Source organism: Sebastes umbrosus, chromosome 7, assembly GCF_015220745.1.
Source record: "Sebastes umbrosus isolate fSebUmb1 chromosome 7, fSebUmb1.pri, whole genome shotgun sequence".
NCBI lineage: Eukaryota > Metazoa > Chordata > Actinopteri > Perciformes > Sebastidae > Sebastes > Sebastes umbrosus.
The window spans coordinates 16,674,890-16,693,774 of NC_051275.1; the positions used below are offsets into that span (position 1 = coordinate 16,674,890).

Sequence of the window (18,885 nt, forward strand, 5' to 3'; positions counted from 1 at the left end):
GTGTAACATTTTAATCTATAAAGTAACTAATAACTTAAAAATGTTAGATTAATGTAGTGAAACAAAAAGTAAAACATTTCCCTTTAAAGTGAAGTAAAGCTATGAAGTAGCATAAAACAGACATACTCAGGTACCTCAAAGTTGTACTTAAGTGCAGTTCTTGAGAAAATATACATAGTTAGTTTCCACCATTGTTAAAAAGATTGATACCACTCGCATACTTACCCTCCCTACCAACAGAAATAAGAAACTGTATCACATTATTATTTTGGCAGTATTTAGTAGTATCAATGTGGTATTACGTTTTACTTTTACAATTGTGTCTTATGACTTTGTGCTGCATGGATTACATTTTTAAATCAAGCAAATCAGCGTATTACCCAAAATGTTGAACCATTCATAGTGTCATCTCACCTAAAATCAAGCAGTAAATCAGAATTATATAATCAGTGAACTTATTTAATAATTATTGGAGAACAGAAACAAGGTTTAAGAAAAAAAGTGAATCTTTTATTTTTTAGATATCCTGTACAAGGGCCTGATATCACAGCTGGTCGGAGTATTTACACTGACGGAAGCTTTTCCTTTAATTCCTAAAATGTCTTATGTATGGATCTTGAATGCAAGGGGAAATAAATAAGCATTACTCCAACATGACCTCGTCATTTGTGTCTCTACCACCTTTGTGTCGCTCCCAAATCGAAATTGAAAGTTGAAACTGCGATAAGTTCTCCCGGGTGAAAAATGTCACACAAACAGAAACTTGGTGACTCACACCACCATCTGGAGAAGCTTGACAGTTCAACCTACTTCATTTTTCAGTCTGAAAAGCTGCCTCTGTCTCTGCTCAGATGGTTCAGATCGTTACTTCTTCTCTATGAGGTGTGGCTCCGAGAGTTTTTGGATGTGCAGCTCTTCCACCAGCTCCTCCACACAGACCTTAAACAGAGGCTCCGGCTCCTGAGAGACAGAGTAGGGACATGCTAATCACAGACTGTACACGGTGTTATCATTACAAATCAACATTTTTTCAAGTTAAGGTGGGATAGAGATGTGAAATCCCTTTCCCTGATTTTTAAGAATGTCTTTCTCATCAAAGATATTTGCACGCTGTGTTTCGTATTTAATCATTTCTTATTAGGGCTGTCACAGTTAACGCGATATGTGTTAATGCAGATAATGCACTAATTTGTTTAACGCATTAACGCAACTTGTGATTTTTAGGTTGTAGTGGGATCAGTTTTAAAGCTAGAGTGAAGATACTGGTATCATATGAAACTAGAAAACCTAAGGAATCTCTATTTCTGTTGTGAGATAAAACGGTTGAATGAGGTGAGCTTCAAGCAGTTGTGTTTTGAGGACTTCGTTACCTTGTGTTCCAGCTGCCTCTGCTTCTCCACGGCCTCCTCCAGACTCAGACCCAACCAGGCCGCCTCCTCCTCTGGGATCTCAAACTGCTGCTCAGACAGAATGAATCAGAAAAAGAAACATATCAATTGTTTTTTTAATCACAACTCCTTTTCTTGTACAGTAGTGGGTAAACATCAAGGTTAGCTTTAATCATTGCTTCCCACAACATTTAGTATCACTCAGTGGACTTGAACACATCCCACCCACCTTGAATTTGTTGAAGACTTTCTCTCTCTTGACGGGGTCGGAGGGGTAAAGCTCTGTGTTTCTGCGTGCCAGGCGAAGCAGCATGGCTCTCTTCAGGTCCATCCCCAGCTTGGAGTTCAGGTCTTCCTTTGATGTCTGATGGGAGTTGGATGATTACAGTCATATAAAAAGCCAGATGGAAAATATAATTTTGTCACACAGAGGTAGTGCTATCTTACTTTGAGAATATAGAAGTCGAATCCGAAGGCGGCATCGATGAGGTCTAGAGTGCGTGCTGTGACTGTGATGGTGAACTTGTGATCAAGGATCTCGCTGTACAACTCTCTCTTGAACAGCTGTGGTTTCCAGGTCTTCCTCAGACGAGTCGACATCTACAGAAAGAGATAATTCAGAAGTATGATGTATTGAGCTACGTGTGTCAAAAAAAATGTTGGGGACTATTTTAAGTAATAGAAATTTCTAATCTAAAAAAACAAAAAAAACATTATACTTAAGTATTGTAATAATTAGGGCTGGGACGATACACCTATCTCCCGATTCGATACTATCACGATACTTGGGTGCCGATTTTATATGTATTGCGATTTTTAAGTATTGAGATTCTACAAGTCTTGCGATTCGATATTACGATTTATTGCGATTTTTGTTACCTTACCTTTTTTAACACTAGACCATGGGAAAAAGTTGAATCATAAACTTCTAGAGACTTTTACTTTGGAAAATATTTAAATTAATACAGAAAGAATGTTTGATATTCAGCATGTATGTAGTCAGAGGTGTCCTGAAGTCAAATATATCAGTCACTGTCAGGCATTATTCATTAATACATTTCCCTGACAAATTAGTGGTATTTTCTTTTCAGTTTATAAGGGGCATGTAATGTTTTAAACTACTGGTGAATATAATTCATCAATCTTATTTCCATATATGTGTTTTGTATATACAGTTCCTTTTGTTAACACCTTATTTTGAAAACCGGACAGTCGCACATTTACACTTCCGCTAACTTCGCCATGTCCGTCTCTAGCTCTCCCGTCAGCCCCGTTCTCTTTAAACATCCATGGTCAGCTCCATCGGGGCCGTTTTAATGCATTTAACATAAATGTCAGTATATGGGTGTTCTACAGTTGTAGCGTCGGCCGATTTGACCTCGGAGATGAGAGTGACGGCTGGCTTGACCGTTACTGCAATACGATAACGTTTCCTGTCCATGACAGAGTTAGCATGCAGCTTTAGCCGTGATGTCTAGCTCTGCTTTTTCTGGTAATGTGTGAAACCCAAAGTGTTTCCATACTTCACTGTTAGTGTGTTTACAACGTTGGATTTAAAATGTGAGGGTGCAAGTTGTATCCATGCAGACCCTTCGCCGTTTTCTACTTTCTGCAGTTTGTTTTGGTTGACGTATACGGAAAGGATATGACGTCACGTTACTCAGACTACAACAATAAAAGCAGTAACTTCCTTCTACCTCCGCATAGACCCAAATGAAGAAAATATGTTGATTTTGACATTAAAGACATTGATTTCAAAATCGTTAAAAAAAATTGTGATACATAGGTGAATCGATTTCTTTCTCCACCCCTAGTAATAATATAACTTCAAAGGAAGATAGCATTAACAGTTGCTTATTTGTCTACAAACATAACTTATAACCCTTTTGCTACTACAAGATATTTGATTTGAATTCTCACTAAGGCCAATCTAGATTTTCTGCTTTATTGAAAGGTTAACATGAAGAGAGTGAAGTTCACAGCGAGCGGAGGGTCTAAGGGGCTAATATGCTAATAAAGCCTGAATTGGATGTTAATCTACAGCAGCTGGAAGCTTATACTTGGTGCAATATGGGATAACCATGTCATGTCAACAAACTGTAGCACAACTAAAGAAAGACAATCCTCTTCCTGGAGACTCACTTTGTCATTGTTGGCGTATCTGAAGCCTGATATCCAGCCCTCTCCTCCCCACAGGCTGTCCTGGGATTGTGGAGGGTAGAAGATGGGCACCGGGACATCCTGCACCCGTTCCTTCTGACCCGTCGTTGGGTTGGCTCGGTACTGGACTCCCAGAGGCTTCCAATGCACAGGTTTGGGATCTTTCTGCTCGAGGGACTTGAGGTAGTGTTTGGGGAGACGAGCATAGATGCCCTGCTTCAGTTTCAAGGCCTCCCAGATTTTGGGGGGGTATTTATGAAAAGGCATAACAGACCGTCCAATAAAGTCAAATCTGAAAGACAGAATAAGAATGAATCACTGTTATTCAGTTACTGTAGGAAATCAATAAGAAAATCAGTGGTTCACTGCACAGCATTTTAACTGAGTCAGAGCTGAAACGGAGGACCCTTTCTGTGCTAAATTTGGCAAGTTACATTTATATGGTGGCAAAGATTATTCATAGTTATACTAGAGATTTGTACTGAAATGATTAAAGGACTTAGTTAAAGAAAATTATTAATTTCAATTTTACTATTAAGCTGTTTTACTCATTTATCAAGCAAGATTTATGATCATCGATTTACAAATGGTAAAGGTTTTCTAATTTTCTTAGTTTCATTCATGACACACTGACTATTTTGTCTCCCGATCAGACCAAGTAATAAATTCTAGGTCTGCCAGTAACAATTATATTTATTGATTTTTAATCGTTCTATTTCTGTTTCGATTGACAGGTCAGTCTATAAAATGTCACAATACAGTGCCCATCACAAATGCCCAGTGCCCAAGTCGACATCTTCAATTGCTTGCAATTGGAAGCAGTGATTGTTTGGCAATTAACTTAATAAATGGCAGATGATTAATCAATTACTAAAAATGTTGTTGATTAATTATAGGCAGATTAACCTGCTACCCTATTGTTCACCCTACAAACAAACAATCCCCTGCCCATTTCACCCAGAGTCCCAGTCACCAACCAGTGTTTCTACACTGAAACACTTCTCTGCTGCAGGTTTGCTGTGTGCAAGTTTGTTTTGATTATTGATTATACACAAATATGTTTAAGACACCAGATAAGCATCATATCAGCTGAAATACTAAAGGTTTTAGAGCTAAACACAGGACCTCAAGACTGGGTGAAAATGCAGGAACAAATTAGGGCTCTTACCATTTTAAGGTTTTATGTAATGGGCATATTAACCAAACAAATTCGTAAATAATCACACACACACACACACACACACACACACACACACAGAGACATATATATATATCTTAAAGTAAAGATATAAACAAACAAACAGACACAAATAGATGCATTAACTGAAACATTAGCCATTATACATATCTAACTTAGGACAATTAAAACCTACTAAATAAATCTGACATATAAGTGATAGTATAGCTGCAGCTGGTTGCTTGGTACAGACTGTCTCTTGTAATTAACACATATCAATAGAAACAGAAACACAGAATCAGGTGAACAACTTTCCTAAGGTGGCTAGTTAGCAGGATGCTAACTGGAACAGGCTAACAACACAGTTAAACATGTAAACAAAGCCTCTACTAGTCTAATACACCGTTCAGAGTATGTCTACAAGTCTGTCTTACCGGGTAAGAAGAAAACAGTGACCTCCACCAAGCAGAAGGAGAGTTTCCAATCGAGGTTAGCCCAAAGTTAGCTCAACATTAAGCAGGCAAGGACATGCACTGACTGACTGCAGCAGGCACACTTCCGCATTGATCGGCCCGCCCACACCGAGGAGGAACGTGATTGGATGTCGGACAGGAGGTTCTCGCAGATGATTGGCTCTCAGAAGCTGTCAATCAATAGGTGCGTTCTGGGTAAAGCGGATGTAGTTTCACAGTAAATTCTCCTTCCACATTTATTTATTGTGTGAATGCTGAACAGCAGCACAGTATTGTTATCCAAATCCTTTTTTTTAAAATTTGATTTAAAGAAGAAAAAGAGCTAATAAAAACGTTTGATGCTTTTCCTTCTTCTTCTTCTTCTTCTTCTGTCACCATCTGCACTGGAGTGTGGGACAGGACATTGTGCAGAAACAAATAATAATAATTAAAAAAAAATAATGATGAAAACTCTTTATTCGTTTAACTAAATAAGTTTCCCATTAAAAACTGAATAATTTCACAGTATATGTTATCTGCTGTATTCCCCAATAGACCTGACAATGAAAAGTCCTGATGTTTTGCCTTCCTTAGTGACTGTAAAAGGTGATTCCTCTGGATACTGTAATTCCTGCAGTGTATCAGTACATGTTCAACAGTTTCTGGTTGATTACAATATGTGCATTTCCCAGTTGGGTGCTTGCCTATTCTATATAATGTATGGTTGAAGACCTGTGTGTCCTATTCTCAGTCGAGTGATGATATTTTCTTCCCTTCTTTTCCGGCCCACCTTTTTCCCTGCTCCAACATGTGTTTGTATAATGTACAGATGCCTTCCAGTTTCCTGATCATCCCAGTACTCCTGCCATACTGTTTGTGCATATGTCTTGATGAATGGCTAATTAGCCTCAACTTTACTTAACTTGTAATTCAATATTCTTAATTCTTAGTGTTTGTTTGGCCAGAATATCTACTTGTTCATTTCCCTCCCTCCACACCAACATGAGCAGGAACCCAGATGAATCGTGTAACTGTGCCTTTCATTTCCACCTATACATTATGAGGAATATTTCATTGATTATATCTGTTCTGATTGATGATCTACCAAATCCTATGCTTGTAAGTGCTGAAAAACTGTCAGATGCAATAACGGTGTTGTTTATTTCCTTCTCTTCTATCCACTGCAGGGCCAATAATATTGCCAATAGTTCTGTGGTATATACTGACACATGATCTGATACTCTTTTCCTGATGTAGGTCTCACTCACCGGGTGATGCTTTTGCTTTTAACAAGTTTTTATTTTTTTATTATTATTTCAAAATTACAGTATACATAGTAACAGCAGAAAACATTAAAAACATTTACATACAAAAGAAGCACAGCGAAAACATAAACAGAGAGCTGTGCCAGCCAAACATAAAAGGACAACAGAAGTTAAAGGGACTGTTTGTAACTTTTTAAGCGTATAAATGTAGCGGGTTGGCACACATGCGCGTTCGCATATGCGCGCTCGCGTGTGGCCGGAGCCTCGTCTCCGCTGCCTGCTCTCCTTCACTCAGACAGTGCGCGCGTCCTCGCTGTCTCGCTCCACCTCTAGACGTGAACGCGCGCTCACTCCACACTGCAGAAGAGTTAGTTTAGCTCTGAGAATATCTAGTGAATGTAGAGTGGACGTTTGTGCAGAAATAAATGCTGCAGCTCCTCCAGACCAACAGAGGTTTTCCGTGTCTTGCGAAGTGACGGGGCTCCTCAACGAGTTACGTTATCGTCTCGTTACCGTCCGGGTGCCGGGGTCTTCGGCTGCCGGCTGCGGTCGGGAGGCGATAACGTAACTCGTTGAAGAGCCCCGCTGCTGAAGCCTGCGCTGAGCAGGAAAAGCAAACACTAGGATCAGCATTGATTCATGGAGAGACCTTCATCTGGTCAGCTAACATTACTGCCAAGCAGGTGAAGTATAGAGTGATATTGTGGTTTTAGCTGACGTCTGTCGCCTCACTGTTTTGAGCGATGCTCGTTCATGTCTATGTAGAGCGAGCAAGCGCGAGCTCGACGCTGACTTTCGTTGATTTCAAGGCCACAGGTGTCGCTGTTAAGCAGCATTTCTGAATCTTACAAATAGTCCCTTTAAACAAAACCAGCATAAGATAAAACACAATAAAAAATAAATAAATAATAATTAAAAAAAAGACCACGCGAGAGTATGACAATAATTTCACTTAAAAACTTTGAAGATATTGCATACTTTCATTGTTTTCATTGCTTTTAACAAGTTGGACTTTTATTGTGAAGTGCAATGACACAGTTTGTCAAGGAAGTAGTTTCGTGACGTAGTCAGGAAATGTAAACAATTGAAAAACGTGAAAATAAAACCGAATTAAACACGAACAGTCTGGTGTTGAGGGTTTAAAATGTGCTATTTAATCCAGTTCAGCTATAAATAAAAGAAACAATCATGAGGAAAGGGCACTTTAACGCCCGAAAGGTGGAATTGAACCACTCTGCCGCTAAGCAGCTACAGGTTTGAAGCCTGCACCCCGGACCACCGAGGCTCATCCGGGCACTTACATCTAGGTCTGTCAGAAGTATTTATACCTCATAGCATGACTAGTGTTCTGAGTCAGGGTGTCACAATGAGGGAATCAGTTTGCATCATCACAACGAGCTCCTACACAAAGTACGACCACCTACTGGATGTCCTAAAGCATATTTATGTGAAATAAACACACACAAAAAGGGAAACATAGTCTGGTCTACTGTTTTATGCAAAGCAGACGCATTGTGATTGGCTGTCCGAAAATAAAAAAAGGTAGAGCCACATGTCATCACAGGTAAGAAATATGATAGAGGATTACAATTAAACACATACTGGTACTTCTCTTAATGGTGTTGTCCATGGTCGGACCGTTTAAGAGAATATACTGCATGTATATAGCTTGTCTATCTCTTGTACTACTATTACTTATGTAATTCTCTCTCTTTATTTGTTTTATTTATATTGTTGTCTGTTACTCTTGTGCCTGTCATCAAAGACAAAGCTGGCAAGGTTGGGAGCCTGGATAATTACAGACCAATTGCACTAGCCAGTGTGGTATCTAAAGTCCTCCAGAAGATTTTATTAGAGTGTTTATGTAAATATCTTGGTACCACAGACAACCAGTTTGGCTTCAAGGCTAAGCGTGGCACTGATTTGTGTATCTATGCCTTGAAAGAAGTAGCCGAAAGCAAAAGAAGGCAAAACTCCTCTGTTGTAATCGGTTTTATTAATGCATCTAAGGCTTTTGACCGAGTAAATCACCAAAAGTTGTTTCTGAAATTGAGTCAAAGGGGCGTGCCTGACAGCATTATAAGAATCTTGGCATATTGGTATGCGAACCAGAATATGCAGGTCAAATGGGGCAATCGAGTCTCCGATCCCTTTGGTGTTGGTAATGGAGTAAGACAAGGGGGTTTACTTTCACTAGCCCTCTTTAAGGTGCACATGAATGAATTATCTGACCAACTAAGAGGCTGTAAAAAAGGCTGTATGATTGGTAACACCCTGGTAAACCATTTTATGTATGCTGACGATCTGGCTATTGTCTCTCTTAGCAGTGCTGGGTTTCAACAGCTGATGAATATATGCTCCGAGTATGGGGTATTGTCCTGTTCTGTAGAACAAAAGAAGATAGGGACCTCAACTTTCCGGCTTTTTATCTATCAGGACAACTGCTATGTGTTTGTAATAAAACAAAATATCTTGGGTACTTTATTACAGATGAAATGTCTGATGATGACGACATGTACAGGCAGTGCCGTATGTTATATGCTCAAGCTAACATGTTGGCAAGAAAATTCTACATGTGTTCAGATCATGTCTAGGTCTCTTTAGAGCCTGTTGCACTCCCCTCTATACTGCCTCCCTGTGGGTCAAGTTTAAAAAGGCGAGCATGCATAAGCTTCAGGTTGCCCACAATGACTGCATGCGGATATTACTTAAGAAACCCAGGTGGTGTAGTGCAAGCGAACTGTTCTGTAATGCAGGTGTCAACACTTTCCAGGCTCTGTTGATAAACCTGATGTATACATTTATATGTCGGCTAAATGATTCTCAGAACGCCATTATCATGCTCCTGTCAAATCCTTGTTTTTGTGTTATACGATACCAGTCATCCCTGTGGAAACATTGGTGTAACTGTCTTTTATAAAAAGTTGCAGTTTCTATTTCAATGTATGTATTGTTGTTTGTGTTGTGTGTTTTCTAATGGACTTCGATTCTGTCAATGAAGATGAATTGAATTATATGTGTATGTATATATATATATATTCTTTCTTCCTTTTCTATTATTTTTTTTCCTTTTTCCTTTATTTATTTATTTATTTATTTTTATTTATTATTTTACTATGGTATTTGTTTTGTTTGTATGATTTAATATGGCGTTAAGTAATATGTATATGAAATAATGTCATATTATAAATGAATTTGACGTTTTACGTATCTCAACAGTGAGACAACAGTTATGGGACATGAAGAAAAGTGGTGTTTAGACCCATAAAATGCTTCATACATTTTTTTAAATCTAATTTAATTTTAATTTAATACACATTTTAGTAATTATTTTTCATATCAAGATGGGTAATAACACTGTGTATGTATTTATCAAGCATTGCACTGCAAATTTTTAACAAAAATCCCAAATTTCATTGCTGGGACTTAAAATTGCCCGTAGTTGCAGAAACACCCATGCATTTGTTCTTCTACTTTGTTTTGCTGCTGTGACACTGGAATCAATTTTATATTATCTTAAAATGATAAGAGACACACTTTAGTATTGTTATTTGTTTTATACATACATGGAAGAGAATACAGAGGTTCCATCCAGGTACAAATGAAGCAACGCAAGAAGAAATGCCTCACTTGATGTTGTAATAAAAATCTTTGGTGCAGCACCATGTCATAAAACTAACAGAACATTTTATGTAACGTACAAACAGTGTTTTAGGAGAGCACTTTCAAATCTGTTAATTTTCCCCATCATCTTTACATATGTTCATTTATTTTCCTCCAGTGCAGTTTGTTTCAGTCAGAGGAAGGTGTTCTCGATGACCAGTGTCTGAGGCTCTTCCTTTGTTTCCCCAGCTGGTGGTGCCAGAAGGCTCCTGGTCTCCTCCACCACGGGAGAGCAACACATATTCCCAGCGCAGGCCTTTCCACAGGCGAGGCTGCAGGTCAGAAGAGGAGGCAGGGAGGGGTCCTCTCTGTGGACGACGGGGGAGGCGTCCCCCTCACTGCCTGCAGAGGATCCAGAGCAGGAGGCAAACTCTGGCTGAACAGTGCAGCAGCTCACTCCTACACTCTGCAGCACCTTACTGACCCCGGACATCAGATCAGCACACCTGGACATGTGTGAAAGGATTCTGCATTAATAAAATATAGAGTTTTTAATCTGGACAAAGACATATTTATGATAACCGGCCAGTAACAGCCACTAGAATCTATAAAATCAATGTGAGTATGATTAGTGGACCACATCTGTCACTCAGTGTGAGCTGGGACTGGCAGTGTGGAAGGATTTAGTGCCATCTAGTGGTGAGGTTGTAGATTGCAACCAACTGAACACCCCTCCTCTCTTTCCAAGCGTGCCGGAGAACTACGGTGGCCTTCAGGTATCATATAAAAACGTGAAAGGCTCTCTCTAGAGTCAGTGTTTGGTTTGTCCATTCAGGGCTACTGTAGAAACATAGCGGAGCAACATGGCTGACCCGCTCCCTATGTAGATATGACAGAATTACAAAAGCACAATGATTCTTAGTTTCAGGTGATTATAGACAAATGAAAACATAGTTATGAATATTATATTCCATTTCTGCCAATAAATCCCCCTAAATCTTTCACACTGGTCCTTTAATCAAGCTATATAAACCACCATAAACCATTTTTTTAACCAATAGTGAGTTCAAATAACCCTAGCTCTATGTGCTTTAGCTATGCTAAGCGTCACTGTTGCTGTCTTTAACTACAGTTTAATACTGGCACATTCATTTAGAACGGCAAACAAACACATATTAGGTCTCCGGTTATATTGTTCTGTTACAAAAAAAATGAATCCAAACCTTCCGGCCAATCAGAATTGAGAATTCCTCAATAGCCATACTATAAACAGTTAGAAGCACCATGCAGGTACACAAGTCAAACTTTTCCACTTCACCTGTGCACTGGAAACCCAGCATGGCAGTGTACATGGACCGAGGCCACCGTGAATGATTCAGTTAACTGCCAGACGTGGAGGTCGTGCACAGCCTGCACCCCAGGGACGCTCGTAATCCTCCGTCCAAGATCAGACACACAAATGTGTGGAGGTGTGCACTGTAGCAGTAGCATGCCATACCTGAGCACCTGGAGAGATTTACCGGTGAAACAACGGAAACAGGATAGGGGTTGGATACAGCTGCAGCAAATATGTATTATTGTTATTAGTGGGTTGAAGTCTTAATTTGGTCTTCATAAGAGCTTCAGCTAAATGCTTGAAAGCAACATTTAAACTAAAAGGCATGACAAAACACACTGACCTGTGGTGCAGCGGTGGCAATCAGCGTAATCAGAGCCAGCAGGGAGAGGCCAGCATCCAGGTAAATCAAGAGACCACAGGCTCCAGAGCTGTGCAGGCACTGTGGACCGATCAGCAGCATCACCAGGCTGTTGACCAGAGCCAGAAGGGAGGTACAAATACCCTGAATGACGAGGACGAACGACAGGAGACTGACTGGCCAATGGCTGCTTGGTACAGTCCTCTCAATGTGAAGTGATGACTTGCAGGCTGGGGTATTAGATGCATTTTGACCGTCTGAAAGGGTAGAAAACCGTAAAACATGATCTTCAGATATGTAAAACAAAACTTTCAACTTAAAGGTGCAGTGTGTAGGATTTGGCGGCATCTAGAGGTGTGGTTGCAGATTGCAATCAACTAAAACTTCTCCCATGTGCCAAGCATGTAGGAGAACTATGGTGACTGACGTGAAAACGTGAAAACATGAATATCCCTACTTAGAGCCAGTGTTTAATTTGTCCATTCTGGGCTACTGTAGAAACATGGCGGCGGGCTCCGTCAAGACGAACGACTCATTTTAAGGTAACGAAAACACAACAATTCTTATTTTAAGGAGATTATGCACTAAAGAAAACATACTTACAACATACTTCTGCCAATATATCCCCATAATTGCTACACACTGTTCCTTCAAGTTTTAAAAATTTGTTTTAACGACAATCATTGGACGTTGACGAAACATTTCTTTTATCGACGTCCAATGATGGTCATGTAAAAATTGTAATTTCACCTGCAAAAACACACCTCACCCCATAACAAATAGGCAATTTCATTTGGCCACACTAATATTTACATGTGTGCATTGAATTCACAATATTTTCTCATGAGGCTCTTTTTCCACGGGACACTAAAGTGAGAAAGGTGACAGTCCAATGAGCTAAATTCTCTTACCAAGATGTCCCATGCAGGCGTGGTCTTTCGAAAACTCTGTGATGTCTTCTGAATAACTCTCCCAATTGCAAACCTTCAAATCTGTAGCGCCGCTGGCTGCGTCACAGTCCCTGCTGTCCTGCTGAGCTGCTGCATGCAAGTGGACTTCTGGCTGTTGCTGTGCATTTTGAGAGTCAGTGTCAGGGACGCTGGAGGTCCCCGGGTTACAGAAGACAAGCGCCCCATTGTGGAGCGAGCCGTCCACGGCAGATTGGACGTGGCCAACGTCACCCAGGACTCGCCCCGGCTCAGCTTGGCCTTTGGTTTCCTCTGCAGCCAAGACTGTGGGAGTCGAACAGAGGAATGAAAAACAAACATGGACGCTGTTTGATGTTCCTTACAGCTGAATATACACTTGGCTGCTGCTTCAAAGTGAAATCTGTCAGAGTAATATCATCACCTGGTCAGGCACACTAATTCTTCTGTAGTGAAAGATTATTATTACATAATGCCAGAACAAGTACGTGCTTTCACATGACATGACTAACTTGAGAGGGGCTCTGCCTCATGCATCATTGTGAGCTTCAACAAATTTCACATTCTCCAAAATGAATGAATTTCAGCCACCAGAATGCAGTAATACATGTCATTAGACTTTAAAATCCAGTGAAGTACATGTAAAAGTGTGGTCATCACAGATTAAACAGGTAACTATTGTTTCTCAGATTAGATTAATCAGATAATCTATTGATATTCAGCTAAAACTAGATGTCACATGTACAGATTTCAGTTGTAAAAATCACACTAGGATCCATACCATTTTCATGTCTGTGTGGTAAATGTGAAGCTACAGCGAGCATCCCGTTAGTTTACCTTAGCATCAAGACTAAAAACTGGAAGGAGGATAAACTGCAGCCACAACCTGGCAACCCAAATGTTGTTATTAATGGCTTATAACTGATCTAAAAAGCATTTGTAAGTGATTTATTGATCATTAATAATAAATATTCCTTATTAGAAAATAATACCACATATTGTTATACTCTATATTTGTGTATCAGCTCTCAAAATCAACATGTAATCTGTAGGTAATGTTACCTTTGCGGTTTACTTCAAGGTGAGATTCGGTCTTTGGCTGCCTGTCGGCCCCGGCCCTCTCATCCTGCAGCCGATCCCAGTTCAGCCAGACCACCAGCATCTTATGGAGCAGACTGATGGCGCCGACCACCATGAGCAGCAGGGGGCGCTGCACTGGGTGTGGCTCCAGGGAAAAGCTGACGATTTCCATAAAGTAAGAGAGACACAGAAAGGTCAGGAGGAGAGCAGAAATGAAAGCCCCTACAGGCTGAATCCTGCTGCTGGTAAAGGCCACGCCGCAGTCTGGAGACCCGTCAGCCTGGGTCCCAGGTTGAGATTCGACGGAGGACTCTGCTGGCAGGGTGGAGGAGGAATTATGTGGAGGAGATGTAGAGGAGTCCAAAGAGAAGAGCGGAGTTCTTTTCATGCTTGCCGTTTGAGGAGGAGGAAGAGCCATACGCATGAGGATGAAGAGCGTGTGGAAACCATCCACTAAGGTGATGAGGGACTTGCACAGTTGACTGATGGTGACCTCGCACACCAGCAGCAGGAAGGTCACTCCCAGCATGCACCAGTGTAGCACCCTCATACCTGCAACTGAGAAGCGCACATTAGAATACTTCCCCTAACTATAAAGGCCCAGACACACCAACCCACCATCAAAATACTAGCAGCGACGAAAGTCGACTGTGTTTTGGCCAAAAAGTTGCACTTGAACACACCGCAAAGACTACAGCCAACGGCCAACTAGCACGTATGTGAGAGGAAGTAACTCTCCACACAGGCATGTAGCGGTATTCGTCATTTAAAAAGGGAAACTTGAAGACCAAGGATGGCGGATATACAAGCAAGCATATCAAGATTGATACATTGGCCGACATGAAACAAAGCAGCATTTGCCGATCATTTCACACCACTTTTGTCACCATGGCCTGGTGTGTCAGGGCCTTAAACAAGGAATCTCTGTCCGTCTGTCTGTCTGTCTGTGGGTATGTCCTCCGCATATCTCAAGAACTGTTCATCCGATCTACTTCACACTTAGTGGATGTAGTGCTGGGGACCCAAGGAAGTGCTTTGTCGAATTTGGTGCAATTTGGACACTCAACACATTCAATAAAATTAACTTTGAATAAACAAGCGAACAGGCTTCAGGACTGTGCAGACTGAGTTAATCTTCCTTCTTCCCTGGAGTCGACACGCGTGGATAGCCAACTGGAAGCAGGATCGACTGTATTTCACCGTTGTGACTTTACCCCTGTGAGTAAGACTGTTTTTCCCTGGTATATGACTTGATGCTAACTTATCTTTACCACCAGCAAAATATCTCCGCTAATTAAATCCATGCTCTACTTTATAACCACAGTGGTTATGTCAAAGCAAGTGACTAATACTCCTATTTGGAAATTACCTCCGCTAAGTGTATTTCACCGATGTTTCGGACCGTGAGTAACCACGACTTGGGTGTGTTTTTTTCCCTTGAACCAGAGTGTATTTCACCAATGTTTCTGACCTTGAGTAGCCGCGACTTGGTGTTACGCAACTATGTCAGGTGTATTGCTGAGGACCCAAGGAAGTGTGAAGTCATTTGTATGAACACAGGCCTAGCATTCGGCCCGTTTTGAACAGGCATATTTTAAACGAGCACGACAGTACAGTCAAACCCACACACACAAACACTTCCAGCCTCTATATAGCATGCTCGACACTATGCTCTTTATTTTCGGTTAAAAAAACATGGATGTAAATATAATTTAAAAACTCATTTGCATTTTCTCCCCTCTTGTCACTTTGTATTTCTAGAAACATTGTCTTAGATGTGCAGTGTTACGTGTATTCTTGAAAAAGAAAACAATTTTTTTGGATACGTAGAAAATAAAATGAAAGCTTAACTGAGAAATCGGCCAGGCTCCTCTGAGCAACACTGGACGTTGCAGCTGCATACAGTCAAGGTCAGGATGTCAGCTGCATAAGCTCACACAGTTCACACATTGTGAACCATTGTGCTGTCTTTACTGATTAGATACCTAGTTATGGTGCATTCATGCTGCCGGGTAATTTACATTACTCATAAGATTAATGTGTAAAATCTTTATCTGCAAACTATAACTGTCAGATACATGTAGTCAGGTATAAAATGATTAATCTTTCCCTCTGAAATGTAATGGATTAGAAGTATAAAGTAACACAAGTAAGTTCCTCTTACCTAAGTGCAGTGCTTGAGTAAATGTAAGTTCCCCGCTGCTTTTAATATTCATTTAAAATTAACAACACCGGTGTGCCACAACATGACTGAGCCTGACTGTCATTCACTCCTGTACAATTCTGAAGTACTTGTACTTTACTTTCCATTTTCTGCAACTTCATATATGTAATCCATCATTTCAAATGCAACTATTATACTCTTTACTCCAGTACACTGATTTAATAACTTGAGTTGTTTTATTCAGATTAATAATGCAAAATATAATAAACAAATAAATAATGATGTATTAATATAGTTGAAGATAAAACTTTGTTGATCAGGAGGAAATGCACAAGTTACACAGCAGTATATTAAAAGTAGTTAAAATAGCCCTACCTTCACCAGCTGCAACATTAAAGTAATGAACTCATTAATGCATTAGTAAATATAATCCAGAAATATAATATATTATTCTGAAATTAGCCATTCTGCATATGAGTACTTTTACTTTGGTATTTTGATGCATTTTGAAATGCATGACTTTTAGTTCTACACTGTGGTATTACTACTTTTACTTCAGCAAAATATCACAGTACTTCTTCTTCTACCACTGACTGTATGAAAAAGTGTGTACATGTAACACACAACAAACTATTTGCTCAAGCAGAACTGGGGAATCAAAATTTAAGACAAATGTCAACAATTTTCTCTTCAGTATAAAGTCAAATTACCCCAGAAATGTGGACGACCCTCAGCCAGCAGTCAAAGACAAGTTGAAATCCTTGGATGTGATCTGTGCGCCGAAATCAGACAAAATGTCATTCATGGTGCTCACCATCTCTCCCTCTCTCTGTCCCACCACACTCCTCCTCTGCTCTAATCGCAGTCATGTGAGCTGTGGAGGAGGGGGTGGGGGGGTGCTACCGTCCTCTCCTCAGTCATCCCCGTTTGCATTCCCACCTCAGCGGGTTGGTGGGAGAAAATACCTTCAGTGGACGATCACAAAGCCCACCCATCATTCACACACTCTCTGAGCAGCTCATGTGAAGCTAATTTACACTAATTAAATTCCTATAGTGTTGTCAGGATTATATAAACAGGTCATAAGGTTATGTCTTAATAAAAAGACTGTGCCTTGATGTGGAAGGGAAGGTAACAGGCAGTCTATAACTTGGCCCAGGCAAGGGCCAGAGTCTATAAAAAGGGGAGGTGAGGTCTGCACTGAAACACACCCGAGAGAGCAGCTGAAGTCAGCCTTTGTTAGGTGTTTGATTTGGTTTTAAAAATATGTACGCACAGAGACGCACAGAGATGCACAGAGACGCACAGAGACGCCCTTTAGCAACAGTATGTGACGAACCGGGCTTTACACTAACTCCAATGTAAACCCACCCGTGGCGTTATTTGATGGTCGGAGCAATAGACGTAGTAAAATAGCGTGGGAGTCCCTTCAGGACGGGCGGGAGCTGTGGTGGAAAACAAACACAAGACTTTCAACCAGGAAACTAAACTAAACTAAAAGTAACGTTGACTTATTTTGTCAGGTCAGTTTTTAGTCACGTGACTCGTCGGTACCGTCAGTCCCGTGAGTCATGTGACTCGTTAGTCACATTGGTCGTTAGTCAGTGAAGTTAACGTCAACCAAGGCCGTTTCCTAACCCTACCCAAGGCCTATAGAAAGGAGGCTGGGTCACGCGTCATCAACGCGTCATATCTTTGTTGGTATAACACATGCGCAGTAAAATCTGGCCTGCACTCGCCGAAATTGAGCCAATCGCAACGCACGACCGCAGCTTCAGTTACACTGCGCATGTGTCATACCCCATACCCCAAGACCCATGTCCGCATGTGAACCAGCCTCCTTTCCATAGGCCTTGACTCTACCTAAGTGGTTGTGTTGCCTAAATCTAACTTCCTTTGAAAACAGAAGTTTATTTTGAAAGGACACTATGCATGGAACAAGCGTATATGCATAGCGTATATGGACATGTCGTCCCTGGCTTCCAGGTGTGAATGTGTAACTGTGTGAATGTGATCAGGGTGTTCCTGAAAAAGAGAGCATTGCTCTCAGAGAACCTCCCCTGAATAAATAAATGTAAAAAAAAAACTAAATCATGCTGTGCAATCAAACCTTTTCCAAATTAACTTTAAATGTTATTTAAATGAAATGGAGTGGGAGGTGTGGCTGACGCGCCCATTTGTTTTGGTCTGAGATGCTGGTGCTCTAGTCGCCTCACAGCAAGAGGGTCACAGGTTCAAACCCGGCTTTGGGCCCTTCTGTGTGGAGTTTGCACGATCTCTCCGTGTTAGCGTGGGTTTTCTCCGGGTTCTCCGGTTTCCTCCCACAGTCCAAAGACATGCAGGTTAATTGTTGACTCTTAATTGCCCGTAGGTGTTAATGTGAGTGTGAATGGTAATCTGTCTCTCTGTGTCAGCCCTGTGATAGTCTGGCGTCCTGTCCAGGGTGTCCCCTGCCTTCGCCCAATGTCAGCTGGGATCGGCTCCAGCCCCTCGTGACCTCGAATGGGATAAGCGGTCACAGATAATGGATGGATCATGGTGCTCTAGTGTGACTTCTAGTGGTTCTGAATGTCATATATAGAACCTTTAAAATGCATTTAATAACAGTTACCATAGGCTGCTGGTCATACGAGACCAAGTATGGATGTAGCAACAAAACCCTGAGCACAGACTACGATGGTGAGCAATAGTGCATTTTATATCTTATGAAATCTGTGCAGGAGGGAGAATGTGTTATTCCTTCCTTGATTGATCTCAGACATCTCATAAACCCACAGTTGATGCTGCAGTCCCATCAGCCCCAGCTCTTGTGTGCCAGTGTGCAGAGGTCTGTTGCACTCCACTGGACTGCGAATCAACATGCCAGATAGGGGCTGACACCACGGATAAATCCCTACTGTTCTACCAGCACATTCCTGAGGCACGGCTAAGCCCAAGGAAAGATTCAGCGAGAAAGCATTTGATCACTTACCA

At 41.0% G+C, this 18,885-nt stretch overlaps 2 protein-coding genes and 1 non-coding gene across 3 annotated transcripts; all 3 read right to left on the reverse strand.

Annotated features, from left to right (window-relative positions):
* Positions 1–483: 483 nt before the first annotated feature.
* On the reverse strand, positions 484–5,318 carry mrpl28 (mitochondrial ribosomal protein L28). Its single transcript, XM_037776396.1, has 6 exons — positions 5,160–5,318; positions 3,531–3,840; positions 1,836–1,988; positions 1,618–1,752; positions 1,371–1,457; positions 484–960 (listed from the first exon to the last, which is right to left on the reverse strand). The coding sequence occupies exons 2-6, from the start codon at positions 3,813–3,815 to the stop codon at positions 865–867; spliced, it is 756 nt and encodes a 251-aa protein (XP_037632324.1). The 5' UTR covers positions 3,816–3,840; positions 5,160–5,318; the 3' UTR covers positions 484–864.
* A 2,332-nt stretch (positions 5,319–7,650) lies between these two features.
* On the reverse strand, positions 7,651–7,737 carry trnastop-uca. The gene has a single exon. It is a non-coding gene; the product is annotated as a tRNA-Sec (tRNA).
* Positions 7,738–9,814: 2,077 nt separating this feature from the next.
* On the reverse strand, positions 9,815–16,966 carry LOC119491027 (probable zinc transporter protein DDB_G0282067). The gene is made up of 6 exons (XM_037774593.1): positions 16,623–16,966; positions 13,731–14,306; positions 12,654–12,974; positions 11,725–11,999; positions 11,364–11,551; positions 9,815–10,551 (listed from the first exon to the last, which is right to left on the reverse strand). The coding sequence occupies exons 2-6, from the start codon at positions 14,296–14,298 to the stop codon at positions 10,239–10,241; spliced, it is 1,665 nt and encodes a 554-aa protein (XP_037630521.1). The 5' UTR covers positions 14,299–14,306; positions 16,623–16,966; the 3' UTR covers positions 9,815–10,238.
* Positions 16,967–18,885: the final 1,919 nt, after the last annotated feature.

Bases quoted from the DNA above. Each gene is read 5' to 3' on its own strand.
- mrpl28 (XM_037776396.1), bottom strand. From the start codon at position 3,815: ATGCCTTTTCATAAATACCCCCCCAAAATCTGGGAGGCCTTGAAACTG. The intron at 1,989-3,530 runs GTGAGTCTCCAG...CTCTTTCTGTAG, and splicing joins GATACGCCAACAATGACAAA to ATGTCGACTCGTCTGAGGAA. The intron at 1,458-1,617 runs GTGGGTGGGATG...CTGTCTGAGCAG, and splicing joins AAGTCTTCAACAAATTCAAG to CAGTTTGAGATCCCAGAGGA.
- LOC119491027 (XM_037774593.1), bottom strand. From the start codon at position 14,298: ATGAGGGTGCTACACTGGTGCATGCTGGGAGTGACCTTCCTGCTGCTG. The intron at 12,000-12,653 runs GTAAGAGAATTT...CTACCCTTTCAG, and splicing joins CGCCTGCATGGGACATCTTG to ACGGTCAAAATGCATCTAAT. The intron at 11,552-11,724 runs GTCAGTGTGTTT...AAATCTCTCCAG, and splicing joins TTGCCACCGCTGCACCACAG to GTGCTCAGGTATGGCATGCT.